Source organism: Plectropomus leopardus, chromosome 7, assembly GCF_026936395.1.
Source record: "Plectropomus leopardus strain MGB_pleo_1.0 chromosome 7, ASM2693639v1, whole genome shotgun sequence".
Classification (NCBI taxonomy): Eukaryota; Metazoa; Chordata; class Actinopteri; order Perciformes; family Serranidae; genus Plectropomus; species Plectropomus leopardus.
In genome coordinates this window covers 37,151,632-37,166,440 of record NC_142182.1, presented here as the reverse complement: position 1 = coordinate 37,166,440, position 14,809 = coordinate 37,151,632, and the positions used below count along the sequence as shown (strand labels likewise).

The 14,809-nt window shown below is 40.2% G+C and overlaps 1 protein-coding gene across 1 annotated transcript in view; it reads right to left on the bottom strand.

The window, feature by feature from the left end:
• ndrg4 (NDRG family member 4) overlaps positions 1 to 14,809 on the bottom strand; it is an 88,560-nt gene that overhangs the window by 22,604 nt on the left and 51,147 nt on the right. The window contains 4 exon segments of the mRNA XM_088080623.1: positions 9 to 114; positions 8,546 to 8,584; positions 14,558 to 14,645; positions 14,647 to 14,714. Of these exon segments, the coding sequence (XP_087936749.1) occupies positions 9 to 114; positions 8,546 to 8,584; positions 14,558 to 14,645; positions 14,647 to 14,714 (301 nt within the window).

Here is a 14,809-nt window from a genome sequence, read left to right as displayed (position 1 = left end):
ATACTCACGGTTCAGTCCCACATCGTGGTAGGTGAGGATTGCAGGCTTGTTTCCTTTGGGTGCACCGCGAATCACCACATGCAGCATCCCATAAGGGGTCTCAACATCATGTTCCTGTGAAACACACAAACACACTCTCACTCACCTGCTGTTTACACACAGTCAGCTGTCTGAATGAGGACATTTGCACCTGAATCCTCTTAGGGAGAACAGATGGAAAACTCTTCTTCATTATTTCAAGTGTTTCTTATTGTTAGACACATCATGATGTCTGTGCATTGGATGAAATTCATTATTTTTTCATTCTAACATTGTTCCTCATTAATCTTCAGTGCATTGGCACAGCTCTCAAAGCAGTATGACAGATTGAAAGCAGCTCAGTTACATGGCAAGAAGGTCTGTCATTTGTTACCATGACTGCGGTGAATCCTGTAAATTATTATACATAGATTGACTTAATAGTTGTAGTGGTGGTATAAATACTAGACTGTGAAGTGTGAATGGCAAAAAAGAAAGCAAAAAATCTTCTTTTTTTTTCCTCTTTCTCTTTTTTTGGCTGAAAGAGATAGGAGGTTTGGACTGATGTGAAAAATATTTGATGCCAGAGTGGAGAATTAAACAGCAGAATTCACAATTGAGGGTTCATCTAAAGTCTCTCTCATCTGTGACACAGGTCGCCCAGAGAAGAACATAAATCAGGAATCAGTGGATGAAACTAACATCACTAAATAACCTACACTAAAATTTCCTTAAAGATGAAATGATTGTATTCTGATGTGGATTTTGGTTTTAAAAGTAATGCATTAAACAGCAACTTTGCAAAGCTCACCTTTGACATGTAAACATTTTTACAATTAAGACATCATCTTCAGCAGAACAAAGACTGCAAGAACATCATGTCAGCTGGCATCTGACAGAAAATGTCCTATCAAATATTTACAAAGTTCTACAACATGAAGACCATTACAGCAGTTTGGGAAAGTCAGAACATTCATTCATTTTCTGTAACCGCTTGTCCTCGTAAGAGTTGCGGGGGGAGGCTGGAGCCTATCCCAGCTGTTATCGGGCAGAAGGCGGGGTACACCCTGGACAGTTCGCCAGACTATCGCAAGGCCAACACACATAGACAGACAACCGTACACACTCACAGTCACACCTAAGGGCAATTTAGAGTCACCAATCAACCTGATCTGCATGTCTTTGGACTGTGGGAGGAAGCCAGAGACCCTGGAGAGAACCCACGCAGACACGGGGAGAACATGCAAACTCCGCACAGAAGGGCCCCTGCCGAAGTCAAAACATAGGAATTGGAAATCAATATAAATATTTAAGAAGTGAGAAGAGACATTCCAAGTGGACACTGCAAAGAGTTGGGAGAGAATTTCAAACAAAGGTAAAAATAAGATAATTTAGATAAAATAATCTTATATTCTTAAAATGAAAATATGATAATTAATCTGATGTATGATGGAGGTGCCAATGTACAGCAGGGGAGTCGATATTAACTGGCTCCATATTCAGCTGCTTTTATCCTACCTGAAAACATATCTGACAATCATTGATATGATGTATTAATCATTTATATAATGTATTAAGGTTTCAAACAAATTGGCTTGATTTGTTTCAAAGATATAGAAAGAAGGCAATGAGCAACTTACGAGATAACCAAAAAAAAACACAAAATTTGTAGCAAAAGAAATAAAGTTACCTAGAAATTAGCAGAAAAGAAAAGAAAAGTAAAAAAATAAATACCAGAAAAAATAAAATTTAAATCTACTCCTTTCCAGTATTTTCAAAAGAAGTTAAAGATTGAGATCCTTGTGAAAGACGTTTTCATCCCTGCACAAGAAAAATGAAAACACTAGAAAGACCGCTAGAAAACAAAAAAAGGATCATGGTGTCTTTGTTAAAGCTACAACATCCAAGTGGTGTAAATGTTCTGTTTTTCATGATCTTGAAATATCCTTTTAATAATTTGGCATAAAATCAAAATAGAGATGTCTAAAGGTTTACATTAGCCCAAAAATTAGGCTTGTTGCATATCCAAACCTCTCTTGTTATGACCCACATTTTGTCAGCTTCCTCTGATCAAAGCCAGCCAAACTCAAAATGGAGGAAGGAGATATGTGTTACACTGTGCTGCACAATGTCGGCACACAGTATCACTCAAACACTCAAACTCAAGCACACACCACACTGATGTTCTGGGATTTTTGTATTTTGTTTGACGGTAAAATGCAGTGAAGCCTTTAATGATGATGCTGACACCCCTGTCCATAGACTCTATTTAAACCAAACAAAGATCAAAATCATCACTGTTGTCCTCGCAGCATCTTTTCACTCCTGTAACTATTGAGAAACAGAGAAACAGTTGACTAAAAATCATCCTGCAACTGTCAATCTGCATCTCTCAATAGATAGATTTGTATCCGTAACATAACACATTGTCACTACAGAGTGATTGAAATAATTCATGGTACAGAAAAACACAACACTTCTGATGCAGCCCACTGCCAAAAATCTGCATAATTCTCCTCAGTGTCAGATAGTCATTCAACCAGCCGTTACGAGTTAATCCAGCCAGATTACCTCTGTCATTTCAGCGTCAACATCACTTTTATTTGCAGCCAGCCTTCTAATTTGAGGCAGTTAGTGTATCAGGGGCTTATTTCACCGTCTGTTTGTACGGACTAGATTTAGGTAAACATGAGGAGGTATTTCAAAACACACAGGGTCCCAATGACCTTCAGAAAGGAATTACAATCTCTCTGCAGCATGCAAAAGAAGACACATCTTTTCTGATGTGCCACAGCAACATGATGCCCCAAATGCATTCTTCTCTCTCGTCCTTTCCTCACACACACACACACACACACACACACACACACACACACACACACACACCTTTTATCATCTGTGTCAAGGTTGCTAAAATTCATGATACTGCAGAAGGATTAAGAATTTCCCCACACACCCACACACATACACGCATACACACACACACACACACACACACACACACACACACACACGTTTATCCGCAGAGGTATGTGCATAAGTGCGCTGCACAGCATCTGTGCTGGCAAGCTAAAGTGTGTCAGTGGGCCAAAGTCAGAATGACCCATCATATGACACTGACGCTGCAGTTTGTCCTTCCCAGTAACCAACATTAACACACATTTTCTGTATTAACAACTTAACACAGCTACATTTTGTTGGCTGCCAACAAAAAAATGTGTATATATATTTATATACATGTATATATTGTCCAGATAACATTGAAGTCGCATGCAGTTTAAAACCAAGTAGAGACCAACACATTTATTTCAACGTTGTTGACACTGGATCAAAACACAGTGATTCATACACACCACCTAAACAAATGAAACACACACGCACACAAGTGCAGTATCAATCTTTCCTTCGATCACACACTAGTCCCTGGCACTCACCCCGTCCCAGCACTCGGGCATGGCTCCACACTAACTGTCCTTTGAGCCAATAAAGAAGCAGACGGTGCAGACAGGCAGACGAGCAGCCAGGCCTCTCCTGTCAGAAGGGACTAGGTCCTGGTGAGCACTCGCTGTACGATGGACAGTTGGATGGGAAATGCTGCAGGCTGCTGCAGTGTCTTTGTCTGCTTGCCACTGCTACCACCCAGACTCTTAAGCTCGGCGCTGCTGCCCGCCTCCTCCCCCTCTCTCTGTAGGCACTGAGACAGGGTGTGGGGCAGACGGGAGATGATTTGCTCAGAGTTCTGTCTCCCCTGCACACGATTGGTCAGCTGTCTTGTCAGTCTCTGGTGTGAAGGCACTCTCATCAGCACCACTGCTCTAGTTTTGATCTATTTTTGCTTCACTGTCTTTCTGTTTTTCATAGTGACCTTGTTTTGTTTCAGCTGCGTTAATAAATTAGCCATGATGAGGCCAAATCCCATGTCAGAAAGTCCGTGCTGCAAAAATACAGCCAACTTCTACTAGCAATGTACAGTTTTTTCTAAAAACAAAATCTTGAAAATGTTTATGTTCTTTGAGCCAATATTACACTGTTAACCCCACATTCTACTGTAGAATACTGTAATGAATTCAACAGCATGTACTGTTGCAGTATTTTATGGTATTGAAACTGTAAATGATGGTAGGATGCTGGCTAATACATTTTATTCAACAGAAATTTGGAACAAATTGTTGAAGAAATAAGGCCAGATTCTGATAGTAATGTGCAGGTTTTTCAAAATACTGTCAAACACTATATATCTTTATGCATTTTGGAGCTGATCACATTGTAAACCTCAACTGTAGAATACCTTAATAAATTTAACGGTAATATACTGTCAAGGCCTTTTACAGAATTGACACTGTCAAAGTATGGTAGGATGCTGGTAACAACATGTCATTCAACAGAAATCTGTGACAGGTTACTGTTAAGATATGGCAAAATTTAACAACAATGTACAGTTTTTTTCAAAATACTGTAAGTCATTGAAAATTGTTGTTTTTGAGCCAATGTTACACTGTAACCTCAAAACTACTGTAGAATACCATTGTAATTTACAATAAAATGATAATAACTTGTTGAAGCAATTTACGGTAGTGAAACTATAAAGTAATGGTAGGATTCTAGCAACTTCAGCTGCCAGTAGTTTGCTGTAATTTTACAAACATTTGTTACAGTGTGCTGTAATTGGGACATGAAATGTTAGGCAGCAATTAACAAGAATTAGGGGAGAACCATCATGCCTTAATTATTGTAACATGTCTCAAAATCAGTTCTTTCAACCAATGCCACGCTCTACTTGCAAATTATTCGCAGTTATGTTGGAGGTGTAAACAAGCAGGCTATCAGCCCTGAGACCAACAAGTTCAGTTGGCTTTCAGTTTGAAATTGCTAGAGTCTTCTGTGCCAGTGCAAAACTATGGTGAAGTATTGTAGTGCAAGACCAGCTGAACCTTTATTTTATTAATAATCAAGAATTAACAATCAATTAGGATTGTTTCCAGGATTGTTTTCAACTTCTGTTTATAGTGCCCTACAGTTTTTGGCTTGAACTGAGAAATGTAATTGGAAACATATTTACAAAAAAAACAAACAAAAGCAGATCACATTCAAGTCAAACCAGTTGAAGTTTGCGGCATACGAGCATATTCACTCAACTGTAATAGTGTCACAGTGACCATCGTACTGACCGCAGCCAGGTAACACACACACACGCACACACTGTCAGTAACACACACAGACCACACTCTCCCTCTCTTTGCTCCCTGGTGTCAGTGAGCAGCGTGGCCTTTTGTCCTGCTTCTCCAAACCTGTCTCTACCCCCTGTTCCCTCCCTTTATTCCCTCCTTTCTCTCTCCATCTATCCCCCTTTTCTTGTTGACAGAACAGTCAGCGTGCTGACTCAACTTAAAACACCACTTTTTGCTTTCTCTTCCTCTCGCTCTCTCTCTCTCTCTCTCTCTCTCTCTCTCTCTCTCTGTCTTTGTCCCTCTTTCCTTCACAGAGGAGATTAACTCTCCCCCTGCTGACTGTGCATGACTCCATCTAAACATACAATCTCTGCCAGCAAGCATTTGATGAACAGTGATGGGCAGGCGATGTTCCAAAAATACTGATATCTGAGAGATACTTCAGCCCAGGTTCAACAGAACAGAGTAGGTGTAACTGTAGATGGTGCTGATGCCATCAATTGAATTTCATCACATTTTCAGAGAGACTGAAATATTTGCATTTATGTCCACATTCTATCAGCAGGGGGTTCCACATGTAAACAGTTATGTATACTTTCTCCATTAATGTTGCCATTTCCTGTCTAGTTTATTGTTATATATCTAGTACCATATTACCTTTATAAGATAAAAACATAAATGTGAATTGTACTTAGACACTTAGACAGACTAATGTAGACATAGACTTGTTTTAAATTGATACTTTGTTGATTTTTTTACAGCTTTATATCATAGCAAAGTGGGTAACTTGTCAATGCAGTCCTTTCTCACTCCGAACCTGTCAACTAGCGCTGCTCTGTCAGTGCTTTTGGGTTATGAGTTTGATGCCAAGAGCTACCGTCCAACTGGAGCGTGGCTGGATGGTGTCAGATGAGTATGTGCTCTGACAGAACCAGTAGCGTTGTTATTATATGCTGGTGGACGGCTGGACAGCACCAGGCACGTCCACATGCAACGCAAATGGTGGCGTCACGTGAGAACACTGTTATTGAGAACTTTGTTGCTTTGGCAACAATGCTGAAATAGTAACTTCCTCTGCAGGATTCTCCATTAAATTAGGCTTTTCCCAAAGGGTGCATGGCATGCAGGTGCATCCGCATTTGTTAAAGCCAATAGGAACGTCCTCTCTCTTCCATTTAGAAGTCAAATTTTTAAGTCAAATTATCACTTATTTCACTTTAATGACAATATACTCAAAGTTTATTGTGAGATTTTTGCCCAATGATGCATCAACGAAATTCTTCACAACAGTTGGTATTCCAACATGAGAAGATCTTGTCCACTAACATCAACTAACTAACAGCACCATAAAAGACAAAAAAGTCTGCACACTAAATATTGCAAGTCCAAAGTATGCAGTGAAGCAACTTTTGGTGCAGTGACAACTTCAACAGTTTAGCTAAACATGCATAAAAGTTTTCTTAAGTATTATTGCTTCAAGAATGAATCCTCTAAATGAGAGGGAGAATCCTTTATCTCACATGCAGCCTGCAAGCAGAAACAACGCTGTTCTGTAATTAAAGGGATATTTTTGAGACCTTAAAGTGCGAAAGAGAGGTGTTTCATAAGAACCATCTCATCATCACGTCTGTCTGACACTCGCCACGTCTGACTAAAATATTCCAGCTGTGTTGGTACATGTGTGATGCTCTACTTCTTAAAAAAACAAAGAAAAGAAAAGAAAGCAAATGGTTCTTTCCAGCCAAAGTGATAGCTTTTGGCATCAGGATTGTATGTCCAAAAATACTGTCAAAGCTTCAGAATTTTGATGGCTTTGGAAGAAGAATGAACTGCCCAGCCAAAAATCTCAGCAGAGGATGTTCCCCCTGTGGCTGCTGAAGAAGTTCAACGATGGTGCACTTTAGGACTGCCATCACTGAGTCCACAATGAAAATACCATGAACAACTTAGACACAAATAATTTGAAACACTTCCCTCTGACAAGATACTGCGGCCCATCAGGATGGATCCCAACTACAGTGTGCCTCATCAACAAGGCCCAGGACCCAGTCACCAAGCACATCCTCCTAAAAACTGTGCAGCTTTCTCATTCAGATTCAGATGTTTAAATGATGTTAGAAAAAGTGGAATAATGTTGTTTGTCTGGACTTACTGGAATCAAAAAATAAATGTAAACATGTAAATCCTAGATAACGCAGTTTGGGGTCAGTTTACTCTTTCATGTATGCGGGTGAAAGAGGCGTTCTGTGTATGCTCCATCGTCTCTGCACAGGGCTTTGACCTGGAAGTTGAACAGCATAAATTCATAGAGAAAGCCAAAAAACAAAAGAAGAAGAAGAAGGACTGGAAACAAGCAAGATGAAGGTAAAAAGTAAAGTGTAGAGTATATACAAAATTTACAGCGCTGAAAGTTTTCCACTATTTACCCTTTGAGATGCAACCTGTTTGCTGCTTGCTAACTTGTTTGGTATGTGACATAATGGGTCAACCAGTATGGAGGTCCAGTGGTAACTAGTGAAAGGGGGCATATTTCCACTTACTGCGGAGGACTCGAACATACTGTACATGGACATAAATGGATATAACATAAAGACATAAATGGATTCTCCCCCAGTGCTTGTATACTGGGAAAAGGACAACAGTCAGTCAGTCAGTCATTTTCTGTAACTGCTTGTCCTCGTAAGGGTCGCGGGGGGGCTGGAGCCAATCCCAGCTGTCATCGGGCGGAAGGCGGGGTACACCCTGGACAGGTCACCAGACTATCACAGGGCCGACATACAACCGTACACGCTCACAGTCACACCTAAGGGCAATTTAGAATCACCAATCAACCTGAGCTGCATGTCTTTGGACTGTGGGAGGAAGCCAGAGACCCTGGAGAGAACCCATGCAGACACGGGGAGAACATGCAAACTCCGCACAGAAGGGCCCCCATGGACTGAACCCCGTTCCAACTGGGTTTCGAACCAGGGACCCTCTTGCTGCGAGGCAACAGTGCTACAAGGACAACATTCCAATGAAATATATAGAAATATATAATAATATATATATATATATAATAGTTAATAATTTAATAATATATAATATATAAAAAATATACCTAATCGAGCCCGTAGCTCCACTTAACTGTGCATGGATATGTACTGACAGTAACAACTATAGCCTATTGTACATATTTTTGATATTGTAATTTTTAGTATTTTTTATTTTGTTACTGTAATGTTTCTATTCTATAATGCATTGCATGTTGCATTATCTGTGTCTTTTCTCTCATAGTGTACCTTGTAAGTAAAAAACCTACTTGATTATAGATGTTTTTTTCTGATTGTTATAAGAGTAATGTACACATCAGGTCTTACCTTCCAATCCCCTACTGGCATCAGCTGTTCACAGCTTTCCTGCAGAAGAAGACAAGCAGAGACAGAAGACAGAGACAGTTAAAACAGGAAGGTGTGAAGGTGTGAAATAGTGTGAAGTCACACACATATTCCTCATCGACTGTTGGAGCTCAACACTGCCAGACTCACAGAGGAGCAGCAGAAGCTGTGCACTGTAGGTCCAAACCATAGACACAAAAAAAACAGTTTCCCAGAAGCACCTTAGCATTAGGCTACAGTGTATCATGTACACTGTCACCAAACAAACACACAGATGTATGGTAGAAATTAAATTTAGCATGAATTCCTCCTTTTACAGCCACAAAAGCCAAGATTTGAGTGTAAAATTGAATCCTTTAAATTAAGGTATTTAGCCATTCACTGCATTAGGCTGATGTCCTAATAAGAGACATATTTAAAAACAAATGGTCAGAAGTGATGCCACGGAGGTCCAAATAGTCCCCATTATGGGTCAAGCTTCATAAAAACTGGATACTATATTTCCCATAATATGATAGATAGTGGCCTTCATCTGGCCCTGGTAAACACCCATGTCTTTGACATTTTACATTACCAGTTTGTGGTCACAACATGTGACTAAGTCACAACTGAAGGTCTGCATATAATGCGGGTAAAATTGGTAGAATGCCTCTTTAAATGCCTCACATCACACATGGAGCAAGCGATATCTCAAGTATTATGTAATATATCCCCCATCCCTACCCTGATGACATCATTAGGATTATTTAGTCAACGTTCCTTCTAGAACCACAAAAGACATGGTTCAACTGGTTTTAATGGCGACTACTCTTAAAATGGTTAGTAAACTGATATTGATGGGTAAAATTGGTAGGATGCCTCTTTAAAACACAACCGTATGTATTTTGGTTAGTGCTAAATTCACCTGTTATTCCACTGTGTCCAATTCTAGATCAACAGTAAAGATCATTCTTGAAGTGCATGTGGGAGACTGGGAACAGTCAGTGGAAGAAAGTGAGGGAAGATGGTGTTTTTTTTAAATACAGGATGAGAGAGAGCAGCAGCCAGATTCCTCTACAGCAAATCACCTCAACATGTCTGCGCCACAAACATGAGCATGGGGTATACCAGCAGGACAATCAAATTACATTATTTTTATTTTTTTATTATCAAAATAAGACTGCGAGCCAGTCTGACTCCTCCACCGGTGAAATAGATTGACCCATTCAGAGCCACTGACTGATGACAAGCTGGCTTCACTGGAAGTGACAGCTGTGCCGACACCAATCAAAGCTTCCTACTGTTTGAAAACTCAGAATTTCATGTCAAGCTTAATATTTTTTTTGGATACAAATCTTGAAGACAATATGATTTGTCCTGCAGTGCTCATATTGTGTGGAATCTGGTCTTCACTCTCTTCTCTGTCATTTAAAAAGACATGTACTGACATAAAACAGGTTTTCATCCAGAATCAAATGGATACTGATGTGCTGGAAAATGACACATGCTAACAAACATTTTAATAGATTTTTGTTTGTTTGTTTGTTTTGTTTTTTTTTTCAACACAACAGTTCACAAATCCTGGCCTGTGTTATTTCAGCAAATGTCATTTAACCCTTTGAAACCTGGGCAAATTAGTTTGATTTTTTTTCAAAATCATTGTAAAAAGGCAGTAAGTTACAAAAAATATCAAGAAATTTGTAGAAGCATTAAATATTACCTGAAAATTAGGAGGAAAAAAAACACACAAAAAAGGGAACTGACCTGAAAAAAGGTTAAAAAAATTAACAAAAATTTTGTTAATTAGAAATATAGTTTTCTGGACATTATTTCATAGCTTTTAAGAAAAACATTTTCTGCTTATTTCATGCAGTATGCAGGGTATTTTATGACAAGTTACTCATTGCCTTTTTTACCCATGTTTGTGAAAGAAATTAAACCATTATGCTCAGGGTTCAAAAGTTTAAATACTTGTGAAAAGACGTCTGAAAGCAGCACAAGAAAAGTGATGTGGCTCCAGGTTTCAAAGGTTTAAGAGCTTATACCTGCTCTGCTGCCTTTGTAAAGCTTGGAGCAGAGCAGGAACATCTGAACATTTAGACAAAAAGTTAAAGACATGCACATGAGGTTAGACAGTAGTCACAACAGTCACACAGATGGTTTTTACACTGCTCCATTGGTACACATGTACAGATAGAAGATAGTATTATTATTTATTATATTATTTCTGAAATAAAATTTGACAGGATTAAAGATGGTTACATATACAACATGAGAAGGAAAAGGTGGATTAAGGCAAGGGAAAAGAATACAGTCACATTTGAAGTAGTAAGCAGTGATGACTGGAAAAGAAAGGACAGGAGTGGCACTCCATTAAACAGTGTCAGATCAGGGACACACCTAAAGAGAGAAAAACATGGCACTGAAACAATAGGACCTGAAGCTGCCCGCTGACAACAACATGACACCAACAGGAAATATTAGTCATTTTAATATGTTACTGTCTCCTCACCAGAGCTGCTGACGATATGAGGAGAAATAATTCTGATAAACTGATCTCAACAGAAATGTGCAACTGAGAGGGCAACTTCAGTCCCTGTGGATTTCATGCAAATGACTCATTGTTTTCTGAGGGGAACATTAATGATGACAGTATGGTGGTCGGACCAGCAGGAGGCACTCTTCTCTTGCTTATACCTCCCATCCTGTGATAGTGGATGGAGGATGTGCTGCAGCTGAGCTCAGAGAGAGGGGAATGCACGGTGGACCTGAAATGTGGACCGTGGATGGCTAGACTAGCTGCACAGTGTGAAAATGAGTCCCATATTGTCTGAGAGAAGGCTGCTATGTTGGAATTAGCTGCATTGCATTTGCTGCCAAGATGTGTTTCTTTCATCTCTGATCTCAGAGTCTGTGTGTCTGGGCCCTGAATATAGATTTTGGCCCAGATTCTGATCTTTTCTAAAGGATCTCTCTGTGTCAAAGCAGAATTACTGTTGCATTTAATTTTAATTGAGTAGGTCCAGGAGGATCAGGGGACTGACTTGTTTAAGTTTGATCCAAGAAATCTGAGAGATGGAGAGGGGGAAACTTGTCCATCACAAATAGCATAAGCAACTTCAAGGAATCTGGCAAACAGCATGTGTGCATAAGGTGTGTGCAAAGTCTGCTCTACAATAATGGAGCCACGCCTTAAATCATCAACAAAACACATCCTCACAATTTGGCAGTCAATTTTAGCTGCAAAAATCAGCTCTCCAGCTCTGCGCTGCCTGCTCCTTCAGCTCCACTACCACCCCAGCATCCACTTGTGGGCTCTGGCAGGGGGTGGGGGTGATATTCAATCATTCTTCCCTGATATCCCATGTAAAACTATCTGCAGGGAGTGTTGAGGCTGGAGTCTAGATGCCAAATTCTATGTTCTGGTGTTGAAATAAACATTTCAAACGTGGGTTATCTGACTAAAATATAACTCTTCCTAAAGCCAAGCATACACTGTACGATTTTAGCCCAATTGAGATCTGATTTTTGAGCAGCACAACTCATTTTAGAGTCAGGTCGAATGTCAGTTTCATCAGGCGTTGTTTGCTGTGCAGTGTACAAGTGGAGCACGGATTGATCATCTCTCACAGTTGAAGCAGAGCAACAAGTAATTTCCCCAACATCAGTGCCTTTTTTTCTCATTGCACCTGCGCAAAGTGGCAAACAGATGCATCTGAAAACAGCATGGCAACACAACGCTGGATGTCCCCTGATTAGAACATAACATAGAAAAGTGTAGTTTAGGGCTGGTAGCAGCAGCACAACAAGGAATACTAAATGGACAAGCTATAGTGTCCATGTCCTCTAAGCCATCTGTGAGTCCATACAGGCCGGTGGCTCTTTTTCTTGGAGGTTTCGGCACACAGAATTACACAGATTATCAAGGCAGCACAATTCTGCCTTGTTAAGCATTGCTACTAATACCTGCCTCGGAGCTTTCAAACTAATGTTTGTTTAAGAGGGTTTTTTTTGCTTTTATAAGATAGGACAGCTTATGTGTGAAAGGGGGAGAGAGAGGGGATAACATGCAGCAAAGGGCTGAGGCTGGAATTGAAGCCCACAGCTGCTGCGGCGAGGACATAGCTTCTGTACATGGGGCACCTGCCTGTGCCCCAAACTAATCTCTATTGACAATTGTCAAAAGCCAGGATGGTCCACAGGGGCCATTTTTACTCGTACAGTGTGAGCTCTCAGGACTGTACAAGTGATTGGACCATACAAGTGTGAGCACATTGATGGTGAACTTTGGCTTTACATTGCAAACAATTTACTTGTATAGTATGAGTTGGAATTAACAACATTTCTAAAATCATACAGTGCATGCCCAATTTAAATCTCACACACTCCAGAAGACAAACACTAGGTGCTGGACAAAAGACAAAAGATGAAAAAAAAAAAACGATTCTAGACACTAGACTATGCTCCCATGAATATTTAATTAAATACCACTGAGGTGATGGTTCAAGCTTCACACTGTTAATTAGATTCTGCTAATTCATTTATGGGAGCTAGTGGGCAGACTTCTCATCATTCGGCTTTTTATCAGATTCTTCATCAGACTGATGTAGTTCAAGTACCTTGAAACATCACCTTGGTGGTAATTCAGTCAAATATTTGGGAGCATAGTCTAGTGTGTGGACTCTGAATGCCTGTGCTTGCTCCAAGCGAGAACTGATTTAATCCATTTTTGTGACCGTTAAAGAAGGTAGAAGGTAGATGATAGATTTATTCGCCTTTTTTTAAACAAAGTTTAAAAAAATGAAATTACTAAACGTGGATTTTTCTCCCCATTTTTTTTTGTTGCAGTGCTGGCTGTTGTTTAGCCTGGCTGTCATTTTAATGCATTTCCTTTTTTGTGATAGATTTTAAGGGGGTATTTTCCTAAGAGTAGAGGAAGTGTCTTGATCTATCATCTTCAGCGTTGGGGCCTGTTGAAGCCGGGGCCTTGCTCGCTCACTATCCACTGCTTTTGCACGTTGAGTGTTATTTGCACGTTGCCTTTAGTTTTGTGTGTGCATGTAACTTAATTGGCCTGAGTGGGTCCTCCCCTGACTGACCCCCCAACCGGTGGTTTGATATTTTAGTTAAAATGAAAATGGTTAAAATTACTGTGAGAGGGTCCAATCCTTACTCCCTGGTTGCAGTAGGTTTAGGAAATAAAAGCTTTTGGTTTTTAAGTAAGTAGGTAATATTTGTGGAAATGCAACATGCGACAAACAACAATATTGTAGCATGCTACACATACTAGCACACTCTTTGTTATTAAAATAATGCTGGACTTTCAGGCTCCCAACTGAAAGTCTGGGGTTCGTTTGTCCCTTTTGTCTGCCCAATCTCTCTAACTCTTCATACTATAGCAATTGTTGGCAGTGTTACAAACTGTTGCCGAAAGGCACGGTACACCACAAAGAGTGGCTCAGTGTGTCCATATCTGACACCCACATCCAATGACAAAACGGCAGTATTTGAGGAGGTTGTTGCCCATTGCGCCAACAGCTGACAGTGAGATCACTGACAAAGTCACAGTATTTGATGAGGTGAGAGTAAGAATGGGCTGGTATTTACCTGAGATTTTAAGTGCAGGAATTTTTTACTTTAATTGTTTTTACAGTGCATTTCTTTTTTTTAACTAAGGTAGGGGAGTCATTCCTCTTGACTGTTTCTTCCAACACTGCAAGTCATAGTTAGCACAACAGTAAAAATAAATGTTGTCCAATATTTTCACTGCATTGGTTACCATCGAAATAGGATACAACCAAATAAAGTACTTGTACAGTTTCTCTGCGGAGCGTAGAGAAAATCATAGAATTCAAAACATTCCAATGTGATTTCATAACCTGGCGAATCAGTTTCTTGTGATTATTTCAACTGCCCTCACTGCATTTCTCTGAGTGGTGTTCCATGTTGTGCGTGTTTGATTCAGTCATGTGGCAATCACATGTTTCTGCTTGTTCTGGTGGTTCTGGTAGTTACCGGAAGGACCCCGCTGGTCCGACGGCGGGTCTGGCGGAGCCAGTGCCGTGCGATGACATGCCAGCGGTGAGTGGGGCGGCTGGGGGAGGGGTTGGTTAAGGGGCTCGGGGCTGGCGGGGCATGGTAACCCCCCCGATGCCTCCTCTCCTTTATCCTGCTGTGTCGTAAAACAACAAACACAAAGTGGTTATTGGGTAACAACCGCCAAAAGACAGCATACAGTCAACATAAATGTGTGATACACTTCATTTA